Source organism: Cryptotermes secundus, unplaced genomic scaffold (genome assembly GCF_002891405.2).
Source record: "Cryptotermes secundus unplaced genomic scaffold, Csec_1.0 scaffold1053, whole genome shotgun sequence".
NCBI lineage: Eukaryota > Metazoa > Arthropoda > Insecta > Blattodea > Kalotermitidae > Cryptotermes > Cryptotermes secundus.
This window is the reverse complement of record NW_019735475.1, coordinates 342,190-361,675: the sequence shown is the minus strand read 5'-3', so window position 1 is coordinate 361,675 and position 19,486 is coordinate 342,190. Positions and strand designations below refer to the sequence as shown.

The 19,486-nt window shown below is 42.5% G+C and overlaps 1 protein-coding gene across 1 annotated transcript in view; it reads right to left on the bottom strand.

The window, feature by feature from the left end:
- The window catches only part of LOC111869445 (slit homolog 1 protein), a 185,354-nt gene that overhangs the window by 6,618 nt on the left and 159,250 nt on the right, over positions 1-19,486 (bottom strand). Inside the window, exon 2 of the mRNA XM_023860988.2 lies at positions 13,280-13,413. Within this exon, the coding sequence (XP_023716756.1) occupies positions 13,280-13,396 (117 nt within the window). The 5' untranslated portion in view covers positions 13,397-13,413. The remainder of the gene's footprint in view (positions 1-13,279; positions 13,414-19,486) is intronic.

Genomic DNA, 19,486 nt, shown 5'->3' with positions numbered 1-19,486 from the left:
GTTAGGGTCGTGGGTTCGAATCACACTCGAGGTATGGATGTCTGTATGCGTTTATTCCGTGTTTGTGTTGTTCTGTGTGAAGGAAGCGGGCTTGCGCCGTCGTGATCCCTCGTCCAAGGAGTCCTACATACCTACTGAAACCTGCCAAGGTCCAACAACGGGCTGTAGAGTAGTAATAGTAGTAGTAGTAGTAGTAGTAGTAGTAGTAGTAGTAGTAGTAGTAGTAATAGTAATAATAATAATAATAATAATAATCTTCACTATTTGACCTTATAACAGATATGTTGGATAATGCTTATGAAAGAGGCACCCATTTTTCTTAAGACTCTGTGTTAGATAATTTAAGTGATTCGTGTTTAAATGCGTATACCACCTGAAGATAACCCAGAAGTGGGGTCGAAACATGTAGTGGGTAAGAATAAACACCGCTAACACTAGATAGCTGTTTCGGTGGTACTGTCAGAGTTACATGTTCGCAAAATTAACGAACTGTGTCCACGTCCTTCTATCCGTCCGTGCATACGTTTCAGCCATGAAGTTACTGATCAGACTTCAATTTCACCTCGTGTGAGAGAATTATCGTCAGATATTAATTTTGTTTTTCATCTTTCCACTGTAGCCCCTAATTTACATGAAGCTCAAATCCAACTATGTTAATATGTACCAACCGGGCCGTCTTATGAATATCTAGGGCATACAGGGCTTATTACAAGGTTGTAACACAAAGATGTTATTTACTTACTTACTTACTTACTTACTCATAGAGCTGAGCCCTTCTGGAGAAGCCGCCAATTCTGCAGATACTCAAGAATTCTCCAGCATTTTATGGAACCCGAAGGTTCATTACCGTGTTCACAAGAGCCCTCCACTGGTCCCTATCCTGAGCCAGATCAATCCAATCCATACCATCCCATCCTGTCTCTCTAAGATACATTTTACTATTGTCCGCCCACCTACGCCTTGGTCTCCCCAGTGGTCTCTTTCCTTCTGGCTTTCCCACTAATATCCTATATGCATTCCTCTTGCCCCATTCGAGTTATATGCCCTGCCTATCTCATCTTCCTTGACTTGGTCATTCTAATTATACTTGGAGAAGAGTATAAGAAATGAAGCTCCTCATTATGCAGTTTTCTCCAACCTCAAATTATTTCATCCTTCTTAGGTCCACATATTCTCCTAAGCACCTTGTTCTCAAACATCCTCTGTCTACGTTCCTACCTTAATATCAGAGACCAAGTTTCACAACCATACAGAACCACAGGCAAAATTATAGTTTTTAACAAAAATGTTATTATGACCAGTAAAGTTCGAACGTGCGAATGACAGTGAATACCATTCTGATGTTAGTGATGAACCATGCAAGGGTGTCTAACCAAATGTAAAATGTAGAAACACCGTTCCAAAAAATAACAGAAAGTTTTCTATACAAAGACTCATAATTTGCTTTTGTTTGTGGAGATTTATACACGGTATCACTGGCAACATTGGCCCTGTTACAGTAGCTCAAATATAACATACCATTTATTCCATCATACGTTCAATTCAATTATAGTCCATTAACTGGGACTTCGGCCGCGCCACAGCTCAAGCGGTCAGTCACTGGCCTCCCACCGCGGCGGCCCGAGTTCGATCCCGGGTCTGGTCGAGTGGAAATTTTGGTGGACAAAGTGGAGCAGGGGTAGGTTTTCTCCGAGTACTTCGGTTTTCCCTGCCAATCTTCATTCCACCAATAGATCCAAAATCACCCTCAGCTATCATCTGGGGCTGATACAATAGGTCATAAGTGGCCGCAGTACAAGGGACTTAGTCCCAAGCCGCTAGCAATAAAAATATAAAAAAAAACTGGGAATTCAGTGATTTTCTATTTCAGTTCTGAAGAATTCTGATGATTGTGTACCACATCAAGTACTACCGAGTTTCTAGACTCGGTCCATCCTTTAATATCATTCTGAAGACAGAAACAGATTCAGTTTCCAAAAATTTCTGTTCTTTTTGGAACATCAGACGATGTACAAAGTTCAGCAAATCACGAATCGCGAGATAACTGATTTTATCAGAAGCAGCTCACAGCTCAGAATTGAGTATGAAAGCTATCATAACTCATAATTACTTGGGTTTCGATTTTGCCCATCGTCTAAAACAAGAAAACACAACGTTCCGGAAACTGGACGTGCTTCCGTCCTCAGGTGAGGGGAGAGACATCTACTGTGCTGGCTCCTTTAGAAAGAGCTAACATCAATCACTAGACAACAGGTGTCTGGCTCAGTACAGCTATTTCAATACCTGATACCAAGCTACGTCGCAGAGAGACGACAGGGAAATATACAATAAAAATTGCGATAAAGCAAGCACATTCGTGGAACTTAAACAGAAGGGGCGTAAAAATTTATGCTACAAACCTAGCCAACAAACCAAGTCCATGAGCAGCAATGCATAGAATTAAATGGAGAATTTGTGAAAATATCTGGTGCCTACCGCTAGAGCCATCTGTGGGAATTCAAACTTAGTGTTGTGGGATAAACATAAATTAGAGCTACAGACATAATTTAAAATTCAGCTTTTCCTTCTGCACAGATAAATAACGTGTCTTATTCTGATGAAATTCAGTTTAGTTAACCTTAACTAAAACTTGTCATGTAAATCATATTTGGAGCCGCACCTGCCCCACAGCGCCCGTAACGGATGACAGTTTCGATATTACCCATTTTAACACCTAAACAAAAGTATGCCAGGCAAATTAGATTTTGAGCCACATCTGTCAGTGCTGCCAACACATAAAGATGAATGTACCTTCGTTGCAACCCGTCCATTTGTAACGAGCTGTGTCAAATACAAAAAAAGGCGGTTGTTTCTAAAAGAAGACAAACTGGAACATCAGGGGAAGTTTAGAATATTACACTATACTAAGAATTGACATTAATATTCTAAATGAAAATGCATGTTAACTATTAAGGAGAGTATGGCTCGGTGTAAAATACCCAGCAGGTTAATTTAACCATTCGCTTTCACATCTAAACAGAGTCTAGGTTTCACCCATCTCTGAATAAATCGGTAGGGAAGGCTCATTTCGGGGGAGGGGGGGTTATGCGGCCGAAAAGGGACAAGTTTCCTTTACCTGTTTATATATAAGAGTTCCTTTAGAAACATCGCATGTAGGCGTACAGGTAATATAAGGTGCAGTTGGCACAGGGACCCCTCCAAAAAATATGATTTCAAGGGGTTTATATTCTGAGAGCAGGGAACGTCAGCCAGTCCAGTTTAACTCTCTCAGCCAAATTACTTAGACGTTGACTGAAGCGGTGAAACTTCTGACTTGTGTTCTGGAGGTCACTGATTCTAATCTCCTCCGCGGCAGTCGCTGGATTCTTCATGGATCTCCAGAGTCGCTCCAGGAAAACATTCTGGACAATACTTGCAACTAGGTTACGTCAGGTTATTTCCTTGCTCTTCCCAGTTCACTGTTACATGTAACTATCAGCTTCATGCTCACAGTCCGAGCTACAGGCAGCGTTGTTAAATGAAACATTGACGCATATTACACATCCAGACGGAGCCTATTCGTGGTATTCCTCAGTCTCTACAGCCAAATGCCGGGACAGTTCCTTAACTTAGGCCACAACCACAATCTTCCACATCTTTTTCCAGTTCACTGCTCACTACACAGCCGAGCGGGATAGCGTAGCGGTAACGCATTTGGGATATGCTCCGTTCGAATCTCTTCCGGGACACTGTCAGTCCTGAGGTTCCTCCTTGCTCCCTCCAGCTAGTCTGAGGTAACATCTTGATCGGTTTTGACAACTTCCTTCCAAATATTTCATAACTTATAAAAAAAACTCCGAGGCCTGTAGTCTGCAAGTGAACTATACCGACGGAGCGACCGCCGATTGTCGGCAAAGTTAGTGCCAATTTTTGCGGATAGAGGGTGTCATGTTTTCAGCGTAAAGGATACCCACGGTTGTTAATCTCGGTTTTCTAGACCTGAGCCGATATTTACCTGAAATAGCTCCTCAATTATTCTCACGAAGCTGAGTGGACCCCGTTTCAGACCTACTACTTCTCAGAAAATCCGGTAGGGCCGGGAATCGAACCCGGGACCTCTCGATCTGTAGCCAGGAACTCTGACTACTAGACCACATTTATCATCCTGTCATTCGACGCTACATAGCTTTGAGATACAAGCAGAGTCGTTAAATAACTACAAGCGATCTACGATTATTACGTAAAATTGCTGAAATTTTTTACTAATTCGTATGGTACCCGTCCACCAAAAAGGGCATTCAATGTGGGAACTGAGTGCGGATCGCGACTCCAGAGGCATTACAAATTTCATTGATATATTTTGATGAGCTGGTACGGTTTTTACAGTTTTGTCTGTCTGTTCTAGAAACCCGATGCCGCGACACATATCGCTGGTATCAGGCACACTGCTCTCAGGATCTGTCATGGCAGTTAAAGTGACGAAGGCAACCCACGAAGATCTTCCCATCAGCGCGATGGCTTTGTGTAAGACTTGCTTCACCCTTGGGGCTAAGATGCGGGATGCTATGACACGTACGGTGCACATCCATCCAACTAACAGCTTTCAACGAAGAGCAGTCTCACTACAATATATCGCACACCTGTCACAACACATCAAACGCGGAACTTTGTCACAGATGTAAACATTTTTCTAACTTTCATAGCGCAGTGGCGGATAGACCGTTAGGGTCACCTGCAGGAGCGTCATCTATACTTGTACGCTGTGATACTATTGCGAGATTATCTTCATTGTTTGCATCCTGTGGTGTACACTGTCACGTGCAGGATGGTACGCGTGACGATATTTACGGGTTCTAGCTCGGATGATTGGATATATTACCACTTTGGTTACACAACCTCTCTTAATCACATTTACTACAACGCCATCGCTGATTGACATATTATACGGTTGTCAGTCTTCACTAGTCGTATCCTGGTAACGGTGATTATTCCGCTCCCGTTTCCTGTCGGTTAACATTCCACAGGTGAACCCTCAACGGACTCCTGTAGCGTCTGTCTTCGAGATAAATGCTAGGCTCGGACCCCGCAGAAAACAGACTCTACTGTTGTAAAGGTGTATTTACCTCGTCGTTACATAGCAACAGTCGCGGCGCGGACCACATAAAAACGATGCTCTTCTATTGTATTATCCGTGAATGTTGTGGACGTTACTAAGCAACGGCCGATGTTTACAGAGTCACTGCTAAGCAACGGGTCTATACGCCATAATACATAACGCCGTGTGGGTCGTTTAAAGTCAAACGACGCTTCGGAGGAATATGTCGCCTCCATTTCCAATGTTGAGTAATAACCAAAGAGGAAACCAGCATGAAGAAGGTAGCAAGCCAACTACCTTGCTATCCTAGAAGATATAACTCTTCAGGGTAAATATTTCTAATTTTGAGGCTCCTAATTTTAATTATGTTCACGCATGTATGGAAATAAATTAACCGATATAAGTTGCTGTGAGATTGGGCCTATACACAGTTCTTCAAAGGATATTGCCACTGACTTGTTTTGTGTTCAGAACTTGCAATATTCAAATGCTGTTTGTATGTATAATTATTTATAGTTACATAAAGAGGGACTGGCATTAAAACTGAAGAATATAGGTCTATACGCCTTTAGGAACGTCGCAATTGTGTTAAGATGTTTTTAATCATCCAGCGGACCTGATACGAACTCTGAGCCTGTCTACTATTGTGGTCACTGTCTGGATCATGAGATGTTTCTTAAAGTATCACTCCACTATTTAATTGAAAAAAAAAAAATCCGATGAACTTTAAGAATTACGTATCTTAGAATATCCGGGTCTATGCTGTGACTTGAATTGGCCACAACTCTCATGGAGCTGAGCCCTTCTTGAGAAGCCGCCAACTGTGCAGCTACTCAAGAACTTTCCAGCATTTTATGGAACCAGAAGGTTCATTATCGCATTCACAAGAGCCCTCCACTGGTCCCTATCCTGAGGCAGATCAATCTAATCCATCCCATCCTATCTCTCTGAGATCCATTTTAATATTTTCCACCCACCTACACATTGGTCTTCCCAGTGGTCTTCTTCCTTCCGGCTTTCCCACCAATATCCTATATGCATTTCTCCTCTCCCCCATTCGTGCTACATTCCCTACCCACCTCAACCTCGTTGACTTGATCATTCTAATTATACTTGGAGAAGCGTATGAATTGCCCATCTTCAGAGCGAACTGCGTGTTGTTGAATTCTACTTCGTGTGTCTGAATATTATAATAATGAAATTTCAAAGCAGACATTCTGATATCACTCAAACATATGACAAACACGCAGCGAAACATATTTCAGAGCACTAAAGTGGAGACCAAAATTTCACTATGCTAGTAGTATTCCCCCAAGCTAAGAAAATCATGTTAAAAGTAGTAAGAAAAGAGAGAGAGAAAAATGAAAAGAAGTAGCAGACGAATGAAACTAAAAATAAATTTGTCTGATGGTTTCGACGTGGCCTTAAAAATTCGCTTATATAAAGTAGAAACATTTTCGATTCACTGTGCTTGGGGGTTTCTTTCGGGCCGCAAGTCACTTGCACTTCCGACCCGCCACGAAGCCGCGCATACACAACAGAGTTGGAGGAACGGAATAGGTGGGCATAACGAAAAGGCATATAAAAATAATAAGAAAGCCTTTAGAATCCAAACTAGATTCATGCTAACTACATGATCTTGAGGATTTCGGAACTTTTCTTTCTTATTTTATAAAGCCTAAGAATTTATATAACAAATTCTATATATGACCAAGTTCAAGTTACCTAACTGAGTATAGTATAGATACATATACAAATGCAATAGGAAGCGTAAATATAACATTGCAAGGGGCACCCATACCTAAAGCATATATAATTATTATGAACTATACGCGAAAACTCTTACACTGTAACGCTAATACAAAATCCAACAAAACTTGCCTGAAAGATATATAAATGCAAGAGGTTGTTTAAACATAATATTGCATTTAGTAGTCATACTAAACAAACTCAATGGCCTGTAGTCCGTAAGCGAACTATACCGACCGAGCGAACGCCGCTTGTCGACGAAGTTAGTGCCAACTTTAGCGGATTGAGGGTGTTGCGTGGTCAGCGCAACGAATCACCACAGCCGATAATCTCGGTTCTCTAGACTGGAGCTGCTAGTTCCTTGAAATAGATCCTCAATTATCATCACGAGGCTCAGTGGACCGCGTTCCAATCCCACTACTTCTCAGAAAATCTGGTAGCGCCGGGAATAGAACCCGGGCCTCTGGGTCTGTAGCCAGAAACTCTGACCATTAGACCACAGAGGTGGTCAGTCATACTAAGAGAATATATAATTATACGAACTGTAAGCAAAAACTGTTACATTGTAACGCTAATGTAAACTTCAACAAAACTTGCTTGAAAGTTACATAAATGCAACAGGGTTCTTAAATACCCACTTGCAGATCTGTTCTGAATATAAAGTAAGATCATAATACTGAAGGGAGGAAACGCAGATATGTTCGGCTCGAATATTGTTAACATTTCTTCCATTTCGTGTCTGTCCTCTGGTGAAGTGATTCAAGTATATTAAAGTAGCAAACGTTTGTTAGTTTTATATTTTATTTACAAACTGCTCAGTCATAATCAGTCTCACGGTCTACCTGATTTTAAACATCCCCTGAAGTTGTCAGACTTTCTTCACATTTTCCATCATCGTGAAGTCCTAACGACTTATCCATGGACACGCGCGATCCGAAGCCTGTATGTAGGCAGCAAGCATAGCAGCTATTCAGCGTGTCTTCAAGTGGCTTGCTAGCCATGGAAACAACAGGTACTGAACTAACTGCTTTACTTGCTGCGTTTAGAACCTGAATCTTATTTTAAGCAAGTTTAATTCAGTTCATATCCTGATAATCAATTTCATTATCATCCATTGTAATAGTCCCATCTTGGTCTCACCAGTCCCTCTTTCGAAATGTTACTGCTTCACATTCCTGTGCAGATTTATTTAACTACAGATGCTAAGTTCTGAGTGCAACAGCCCTTTTCATTTCACTGCTTTATTAATAGCGTAGCATATAGAGCCGTTGTTATGCAGCGACCGCGAGATGGGCGGATATACCAGGGGAACGGCTCTGTAAACACGTTTACGCAGCAACAGACACAAACGGAACAACAGAAGAGCTGTATTTTCTATGTGGTCCGTGTAGAAATGGCATAAGCAAGGGACGAAGTCAGTTTAGCCAGTTCTGTTAAGGGAGTCTGTGAAGAGAGGACTTGAGCTGGAGGCAGAGGAATAGCCATTGTTGGAGCTTTTACTAGGAAACGTCTAGTATCAGACTGAGAACACTAGACTGTGTGTTATAGTTAACTATGAAATATGGAAATAGCGAGAGTGTTATAGTTATTTGTAGTTACGACCTCTAAGTGGTCAATAAATGTATTCGCCAATCCAAACCCCGTCTAAAGTGACATATATATATATATATATTACGTGACAATATGAAGAAATAGATAAATGTTAGAGCTGGTTCCACGCCAAGAAGGCATTCAGAAGTAGGATAAGAGGGTGACTGAGGTGAAACTCCATGCATTTTTCACACCAGAAGATGATGGAGTGGCCGAATTCGCGCGACGAAACAGTTCTCGGTACCCACCGGTTTTGAAAGTGGTTGGATCGCTGAGATAATTTGACGCAACAGCGAAGAGAACAATCTACTGCCCATGATGGGAATCAAACCATAGTTCTCCAGCTTGTGCTGAGTTATTTTGGCTCATAAGAGCACACATGCATATGTACCTCCGGTCCAAGTTACGTTGCGAATATCCTTCTTACAGTACATGCTCTTTCCTTAAAGTAAGATGCCATATTTCACAACTTTCAAAAATAATAAATTTATCTTAATTACTTGAGTTCAATAAATTAAAAACAAAGAAAATCCTGACATTTAAATTCGCCATTACTGCAAAGCAAATATGTTAATAACATTTATGAAATTTAACTTTATTTATTCTTGTGCGTCATAGTATTTAAATATTATAGAATGATCTGACACCGTCCAGTGTGACTCAAATGTACATTTATATGAATGCCTTTACATATTTCGGTCAGTAAATGACCATCCTCAGAAGGCACAACATGTTGAGGAAACTACTATCACATTGATCATAGTACATCAAGTTGAATCAAAGTTGTATATAAAGATTATAATTAAGATAAAATGTGGTTGAATTAAAAATTATTAAAAAATATTAAACCGCCCAGAATGCGTGCAACATATATTTTCTTCTTGGCTTAGTTCTATAAGTTTGTCAGGAAAAAATGCGATTGAATGCAAATGTAAATATAAGTCAGGTCGCTTAAGCATGTATGCAGATGCTTAACTTTCCTTACATTCATGTTAATTACTTTACAACACATACCTACTGTGTGATAGTGCAATCTTTATGCCTGTTAGTACCTATCTCAGCACGATTACGAATTTCATATAGTTGTTATTTATGTTATTAGACATGAACTGGAGGATAATATTAAATTTAATCCTAAAGAAATTGGATGGGAGGATGTGGAGTGGATTCACCTGGCTCAGGATAGGAACCAGTGGCGGCTTATTGAGCATACGATAATGATCCTTCGGGTTGAATAAAAAAAAATTGAAAATTTCTTGAGTAGCTGCACGATTATTCGATTCTCTAGGACATAACTTCTTAGAGTTACTATAGGAAACTCGCTAAATATAGGCCGCGTTTTAAAGAACAGCCATATATTCAATATGTGACGTTATGAAGACCATACGGTCTGCACTACGTCATCCAAACTTAACATATTTTTAACCATTAAGGCACGTGGAACAAATTAAATTAACATTCTCTGAGTCCCAAGTGCAGTCACAATACACCACAGAAAAATATACATTCAGCGTCATCGTCATCATCATCATCAGCAGCAGCAGCAGCACCACCATCATCATCATCATCATCATCATCATCGGTGTTTACAAGGACTGGATCATCAGATTCGAACTCTGGGCTGCTAGACAAAGCTGCCGTGATCAGGATTTTGTGCTGCTACGTGATTCTGTAGCATGAAGCCCGCGCGGTGGTCTCTCAGAAAGATGCATTTGTCTTTTGAAGAAACTTTCAGCTATTTCTTTTCGACCGCAGTTCTGGCGTATGAAAATGGGTGTGGTAACCATTCTTTATGGCTAAGTGATAAGCCAAGCGGACAAACCGAAGTATCTGGCATCCGCGCAGTAATTTAAAACAACGTCCTCAGTTTCTCTAGGCAAAACCGTCTTGCGTCCCAAAGCAGTTGCCACAGTGTCTATAGCTCTTATACTCAAACGAATTGGTATCTGAGTTCAGTTCGACAGGTAAGTATAGTTGTAGCCTTCGGCTCTTTGGTATAGTCGTCACACTTCCTGGCTACAGATCCAGAGTTCCGGGTTTGATTCCCGGCGCTACCAGGTTTTCCGAGAAGTAGTGGGTCTCGAACGGGGTCCACTCAGCCTCGTGAGGATGATTGAGGAGCTATTTTAAGGAAATAGCGGCTCCGGTCTAGAAAACTGAGATTAATGGTCATGGGGGTTCGTCGCGTTGATCACGCGTCACCCTCTATCCGCTAAAGTTGGTACTAACTTCGCCGATAAGCGGCGGTCGCTCGGTCGCTATATTTCGCTTGCGGACTAAAAGCAGGGACTTCTTTCTGTAGCCTTGATCAGCGTCAGTGTTCAGAAAGAAGCACTTCAGCACAAAAGAATTCCGTTACGAATGATTGGCAGACATAACCTCTTATGACAATAACTTAAAGCGAACGTAAATGAAAGTTAGCGAGTTACAGTTAGCTTGGGCTGCGCCAAAGCTTAAACGGTTAGTCGCTGGCTTCCCACCGCGACGGCACGGGTTCGATCCCGGGTCTGGTCAAGTGGGATTTGTGGTGGACAAAGTGGCACTGGAGCAGGTTTCTCCGAGTACTTCGGTTTCCCCTGCCAATCTTCATTCCACCAATTGCTCCACAATCACTCTCACCTATCATCTGGGGCTGGTACAATAGGCCAGAAGTGGCCGCAGTACAAGGGACTTAGTCCCACCCCACTAGCAATAAAAAAATTACAGTTAGGATTTTAGATATGAGATCCATGAAGAGGAATTATGGATGGAACCGCCTTGACGGCAGGAGAGTCTAAGTTCGCGCACACACACACACACACACACACACACACACACACACAAAACACACACACACAAAAAACACATGTCTGTAAATTAAGATTGCTTCTAATGTAACACCGCTTTGTTCTATTTGCCAGTTTACATAAAAGACGAGCGAATGAAGCATGAGACGGCATATAATTCAGAAAGTATTCCATTACATACAATATTCTGTTTACACAAAGGAAACAGGAAGTCAAAAATTCCTTTTTCATGTACATCTTCAAGAGTCACAGCAGGGAAGCTTGTGCAGTGCCATGAACACAAGAGACACTAATTAGAACAGCTTGGGCTGTCAGAAGAGAAACTGTATCAATCTGAGAGCTGACGGCAGGTACTTGAATGACATACTGAAGAAATGACAATTATTTATAAAGTTTTCTTTGGCTACAGAGAAGAGTGATTTGATATTGCTGTGTGAAATTCTCCGTAAGAAATTCGATCGTATATTTACTCGATTTTTCAAATACTGGGACAAACATTTGTTAAAATCCGGTAGGAAAATCATATTATTTGAGGTGACCCCAAATGCCAAATTTTGAACCTCAATGTTTAGCTATTCAGACATAGCGAAAATGCGAATGTTTGAACTGATGTTATTTGCCCAGAAATTCTTTTTGAAACTCACTCACGGAGCTGAGCCATTCTTGAGAAAACGCCAAATCTGCAGCTACTCCAGAATTTCCCAGCATTTTATGGAACCCGAAGGTTCATTACCGTGTCCACAAGTGCCCTCCACTGGTTCCTATCATGAGCCAGATCAATCCAATCCATATCATCCCAGCCTAGCTCTCTAAGATAAATTTTAATATTGTTCACCCGCCTACGTCTTGGTCTTCTTAGTGATCTCTTTCCTTCTGGTTTTCCCACCAATATACTACATGCATTCCTCCTCTACCCCATTCGTGCTACATGCCCTTCCCATATTTTGGAAATTAGTATATGAAAATATGCAACTGCTTTAAAGCTTATTTAAATTGGAACACGCAGAAATTCCAGTTCTTCGCATGGATTACTTTTGTTTTCTTTGTCATTATTGCAATGTAGGGCTTTCGTAGCTAAACGTTTAAAGATGGAATAGCAATAAAAGTAAGAAATTAAAGTTCACTCAAGTTGGGCCCAATTAAGAACAGACGAAGTGTAATTACAATTAGGACAGGATTCAGTACCACAATATTAGAACCTTACTGTAACAGCCGCGTCGCCACAGGCAACAATACAGATTTGATCCATTCGAACATCGACCGAGATACCTGCTATCCAGACAGAGGGTTTTCGTTGTTTTCCCCAGTTTCTCCATGCAAATGTGAGGCCAATACCCCGATAAGACCATTACAATTCCTTCCAAGTTCTTTCCAATTTGAAGGGCGCAACGAAGGAAACAAGTACAGTCCGTATCGCCTAACAAACAAAAACAAACTCCGTGGCCTGTAGTCTGTAAGCGAACTACACCGACCGAGCGACCGCCGCTTGTCGGCGAAGTTTTAACGGATAGAGGTTTCGCGTGATCAGCACAACGGATTCCAAAGGCCGTTAATCGCGGTTTTCTAGACCGGAGCCACTACTTTTCCATTCAAGTAGCTCCTCAATTATCCTCACGAGGCTGAGCGGACCTCGTTCCAGACCCAATACTTCTCAGAAAATCTGGTAGCGCCGCGAATCGAAACCGGAACCTCTGGATCTGTGTAGGAACTCTTACATTCGAACGCGAATAATACGAAGGATGCCGTCTTCTGGGATGTGGCACCGTGTAGATCAGTGTAGAATATTCCGCGAGCGAGGAACCAGCGTGAGAAGGTTGCAGGTGGCTCCGAAACGTCGATTCACAGAATATCTACATATCCCAGAAGACGGCTGTCTGCAGAGTCACCGCCGTGAAAACCTCAAATTTTACTATTTCAATTGAAATTGCTTTGCTAGAGGGATTGCAATGCCATGTCTCTCTCCGTTTCACAAAACTTGCTACTCTAAGACGCCACGCATCAGTAAGGAGACGTGCTGCATTGTGCAAGTAATGATTATACATAGGAAGCAAACATTACATCATGCAGCCGAATATCTTACCTGTGTTTGTGAGAGACAGATGCACTCTGGAATACAGCTGACCACAAGGATGCTTTGGATGACGTGCAGAGTGGCAAGCAGGGCGACAAGCAGCGGCAGAAAGCCCTGCAGCTGCATGGTTTCTCCCCCAGCATCTGTAACAAGAGTACATACTGTCAACGAGAGAGATCTGCTGGGCTCTACACGGATTATTGTGATAATTGGCTTTCACTTGCCGCGGATAACTGAACCACTCTGGTCAGTTGTAGAGACTAAAGTGAGGAACAGGCCCCCACCTCCAAAATCTCTAAAGCAACTTCAAAGTGTTATTCAGGAAGAACGGCGTACATTTCCACTACAGACTGTTTCAAACTTGTATGAGTCCATTCCAAGCAGGATTCCGGCAATATTGAAGGCAAAAGGTGGCCCAGCAACATACAAATAATGAAATGTGTACAGTATTTGTAGTGTAAAAGGCCATGAAGGCCCATAGGTTTGTAAGACGTTTAGGGTCCCACATTATCTAGACAATCAGCTAATAGATGGTGGTGAGGTTGTCACACATACGCTCCGACCGCCTTTACCCCCAAGCAAGACTCCTGGTACTCATTTCTGTTAGAGGCTGAGTCGACCCCAGGGCCATAGTGCGGCTGGAAGGGTTAGGTCAATTGAAAAAAATCGACCTCATCGGGACTTGAACCCGCGACCTTCCGGCTTGCAGCACAATGTGTCAACCAACTATGCTACCGTGTCCAGTATTACTGGTGGATGTACTCTCTTCTGAAAGGCTCTGTGGGGGTATGTAATGTGTAACACGGGCTTCTGCTGAAGAAGCTTGTACATTGTGGACGTGACGTACTGTGCAAGTGCGTAGTAGTGGGTATCATACCCGGCGGAAGTAAAAAATCCTGGATGTGTGGTAGAGTGTAAGTTGTGTTTAGTTGTTATATTGCGTGGAGGTTTGTCGTAGGTAGGGAAGACTAAACAGTGGAATTCTCAATTATTGTTGTTGGTTGTTGCCTGCTCTGGGGTGTCAGGTAGGTAGCTGGTCGGAGTGCTGAGGGATATCTGCCCAGCTCACACAAAAATGCCCCAAAATACTAGCGGAGGATGTTATATACTGTAACGTATCCGGTCTGCGTGACTAATAAGACGGGTTTTGAATTCGATGATCGAATTTATTTGACCTTTATACAACTGGTTACAACAGTTCGCAAATAACTATCAGGCACACTGTCATCTTCTTCGACTGGACAATTCACTACTCCGTTGTAGTTCTTCAATTCTGATCTGAACTACGACTGACTCAATTCTGATCTGGTCTACCACTGGTTTCTGCTATATAAGGTCGTGGCGGATCGTCGTCTTCAATCTCGTATCCAAGGAAAGGTTTGTCGATCGCTCGTATCCGCGGAAACGTCGCCTTTGTTTCCAAGAATCAAATTCTACGTGTTTTAAACTGGTCCCTAGCAATGAGTCTACATGTCACAACATTGATTCTTGAATTATTTAATGATTTCTTTTCAACTGCGTAGGATACACTACATGAAATTGTAGTAGATTTTGAACGGCGATTGGGAAGGACGCGAAAGCACTGCTTTTAGCACGCAGACTGTAGACTCTATATCATAATTGTCCTGAAGGGACAGAGGCCTGGCAGAGAATTCGGATAGCCTGTCTATAGTTCGAACCCAGGGATTCCAGAATACACTAGATCGCCACTATATCATTTTTCTGGGAAGTATTCTGAAAGAAGCATATTTGGATTTATCCCATTACTTAATAATAAACTCTCTTAGCAATAGATTTGTTTCTTAAATTCACTTGGACCCCTCAGGAACATGTTCCGTACATTCATCAAGGTTCTCATAGGAAATACTCTAAGACAGGCCACGACATCCTCTCCTCCTGTCCTCTCACTCTTCTAATCCATCATCATCTTGCAGCATCAATCACTATTTTTATTGGTGTCATGAAATATTAGTGGGACTTGAGTTGCGGAAGTCTGCGGAATTTCGCGATATGGCTTTTAGGCAGGAGGAACAAGCCACGTTCAAACAGAAATGCCGTGTGTTATAATTACTTCAGTATTCCTTACTGTAAAAAATCTCAAAATGTGTGACGCCAATATCAGTTACTTAAGAAGACTGTAAAATTATGCAGTGCGTTTTGAGGAAGAAATTATAAATTAAATAAATAGTTCTATCTTCTGGGATATAACGCCATGTATTTCGATGAGCTCAGAGTGCTACCTGCTTCATGATAGTTTCTTGCTTGGCTTATTCTTCTACCCTGAAGAAGCAGACTGACTTGCTACGGGCTGCACGACCGAGGGGTCGAAATTCGAGTCCCGGTAAGGTGAAAAATTTTCTCTTCTCCACGTCGTCTAGACCGGCTCTGTGGTCCACCCAACCTCCTATACAATTGGTACTGGTGGTAAAGCGGCTGGGGCGTGAAGCTGACCACTCCACCTCCTCTCCCTCATACACCTTCATGATGTCGTGCTTAATTATTTAAGTGCAGGGACAATTTTACCTTTACTTTACCTTAATTTCCTCTTGAAACAAATTTTGATTTGTTACCGTCGTCCCCAAATATCTGAATTTTGAAAAAAAAAATTGTTCCATATCCTTTACAGTTCGTCATTCACTGACAGCCAAGAATTCAACGCTATATAGTCTCAGCTAGTGACAACAGCGTTGAATAAAATACAAATATATAAGAACTGTCCGCAACGTCGGACCGGCTCTGAGGCCCACCCAGCCTGCTTCTGAATGGGTACCGTGGGCTGTTTCTCAGGGGGTAAAGCTGCCGAGGTCAAGAATGGTGGAGATTTACCTTCACTCTCCAATTCATCTTAATGGAGTGGTGCTTAATTAGTTAAGCACAGGGACAACTTTACTTCTGCACATGCTAAATGTAAATTAATACACAAAAATTGTTCAATATTTGCGTCAAATCACACCGTAATAGACCACTATATTAAAAGACTAAAACAAACAGAATTTTAACGCAGACTGAACTCAGTACAGACTTTCTCTCTTCCTCTCCCCCGCCCCAACTCCGATTTTGCTGTTGTGGTCGTGGTTGATATATGAACATTGTAGTTCAGATACGTGTGCGCAACAAACTTTCAGTTGTTTCTAAAACCGCTGTATTCACGGAGGCCTCAGCTGTGTCCAGACACTTGAAGGTAAAGTTGTTCCTGTGTTTCATTAACTAAACACACCAAGAAGGCATACGCGGGGGTGGAGGTATAGTGCTGTCATTCTTGACTTCAGCACTAGACGGAAGCGAGTGGTCAGCTTTAAGCTCCGACAGCTTTATCTCCACGGAAAGAGCCCGGTAATCCTTAACCCTTGAATAAGAGGCTGGGTGGACACCAGAGCCAGTCTGAACGCTATACAGAAGAAAAAAGATGTCTTTTCCCCGATGGAAATCGAACCCTGGCCGTCCAGCTCGTCGCTATACCGACTGACTTATCCCCGTTCCTGACTCAGAGTCAATTAAACCCCTGCTTTCTTGCGATATTGCCAAGCCTGAAACGATGTGGTTATGACTGGAAACCAAACAGAATAAAGTGTTTACCTGATTCATTCCAGCTAAGTTTATTTGTACAGCTACAGCTGAACAGTTACATCTGGGACGCAGGTTTATATCTGACACGTAAATTTCCTACAGTTTTATATTCCGGGTTAGTGCATGGTAAGAGCCTGGTAGCTCAGTTAGTATTGCAACGGATTACGGTTTCGACAGCAGACAGTTCGATTCCCAGCGGGCCAGGAAATTTTTCTGTACTCCACAGCGTCCAGACCGCCTCTGGGTCACACCCATATTCTTAAGTAATGGGTACAGGACGCTCTTTCATCGGCGGTAATGAGTTCGGAGCGTGAAGCTAACCACTCAACTCCATCTAGTACAGAAGTCAAGAATGACGGAGCAATACGTTCTCTCCCCTTCGTCTTCATGGCGTGGTGCTTAATTAATTAGGCACAGAGACAAATTTACTTTTTACTTTATTCACTTATTTTACTGCACTGCAGCTACTGTTGATAGAATTGTGATGTGGTGCCTAAAAGCCGGACTATAGGACATCCATCGCTGCGCAACGGACAATGAGAACGCATGCTACCTACGAAACTGTTTATGCAACAGAGTCAGAACTGTTGAATTCCCGCGGAAACAAGAGATTCGTTGCATAGCAGCGGGCGAAACTAAACCCTTCGACAAGGTGTTCCCCATTCAGACCGAGTGCAGTCCAACTTCGGCAAGAGACCAGTTAGTTCGTATCCGACGAGGGGCAGTTGAACTCCGAGCAGGGCAAAAGACACTTCACCGAGATTAGTGATGCGGGAGTGTATAACACTTAAGTGGGAACGTCCGAAGAAGTTATGAGTGCGAATAATTGTATTTGTGAGTGTAAAAAGTGAGTGTCCAAATCCGAAACCAACGGAAATATTCTTCTCGCGTTACCTAGGAAACACGCGAAAATACAATAATTAATGAATTGGGAGAAAAGGGGTGAAAAGAGACCTTATCTACTTAATGTAGGTGTATGTCTTTGTAACATATCCGGAGGAGCTGAAGAAAACAAAAAGACCGTCAGGATAGCAGGTCCTCTGTCGGGATTCGAAGCCGATACTATCCGAAGGTGAGTCAGGCTTGTTACTGCTATGTTACAACGTAACGGTTAGTCCTGATTTCGGGGTACAGGGCATAAAGCAAGCATCTCACACTGCAACTGCTTTTGATATACACGTAACAGCGCTGATGGGAAGAAGGATGATAGAGCCGCCACTGAAGAAGCCATCACATCCACTTAGAGAAAATGTAACGTTCCCAAATAATACAGCCTTTCTACACAAAGTATGTTCGGCGTGACGAAGAAGTGCGGGGGAGGGAAGCCCCAGGTGCGAGGAAGGGCGCACGTTCAAATGGAGTCATCTTTCAAGGAAACTGTGTTGGATAAAAACTAGTAAAATCTCTCCCCTCTTTCTCTCGAGTGGTGAAACTTACTGGGATGGAACTTCAACGAGAGCCGGTCCGGAAATCCGGACGTTTCCGGACTCCTCAGGCTGAACACCCCTTCCCCACCCACAAGCCAAGTTCCTACTGCTTTGNGGGGGGGGGGGAGCGCGTGATGAGACGTTGCCTGCAACAGTGTCACATACCTGCTACAGTCAGAGGCCAGCCTGTACGTGTAGCATGAAGGGTTTAACGCTGCAAGGTGTCGTCAGCTTTCTGCAAAAATTCTGTCTGCATTTTTATATATTGTGTCTACAGTCATGTGACTCTTCTCTGATTGTTTATTAATAGTGTAAGTGACGTCTCAATGCGCATATCCAGGAATCAGAAGCACTGATTTCTTATAGTGAAAGGTTACTGCTACATTGTATTTTCAAAACTCCAAGTCGACAGGAAGATTAAACTTTATCAGAGTAAGTATAAAATACATGATAAGTTACTCAGCGACCCCTGAATCCTGTATTAGATTTGCTACCAGCAATGATGGACTTGAGTTCTCACAGCAGTGATTATGAAGAGCTCTGCTCAGTGCTTGCAGTACAAAGGCTGTGCCTTCTCGGCCTTTGCACCGCGACCTACAGTGGTCTATTGTGTCTACACTGCTTCATGTTAGTTTCTTCTCTGGCTTACACTTCGACCCTAAAATTGGAGGCGGTACGTTGAAATATTCATTGACTTTCACCAGATTACACGGAGTTATATCCCAGAAGACGGAAGGCTACCAAACAGCAAATCTGCGTGTATTGAAATCGTGGGAAGTACCGGGACCTTCCGAGTTCTATTTGCAAGAATTCTCAGCCTCTAACAGAAATGAGTACCAGGAATTAATTAAATAATTTTCCTGGGGAGTAAAGCGCGGCCCGCGCGTAAGGCTGACAATTTACCGCTATCTTTGAGCCGATTGTCAAGGTAATGTGGGACCCTCAACGTCTCACAACCCTCTGGGCCTTCACGGCCTGTTACAGGGATAGCTTTACTTTACTTTTACTGTTGGATATTAACATATAATTACTTTTGTTGTGGGGGCACGTGGTAGCGTAGTTGGTTGAGATACTATGCTATAAGCCCGAAGGCGGCGAGTTTGATTCCCGATGAGGCCACTTGATTTTTCAATTGACCCAATCCTTCCAGCCACACTATGATCCTGGAGTTGAATCAGCCTCTAAAAGAAAGGAGTAAAGTAAAAAAAGTAAAGCTATCCCT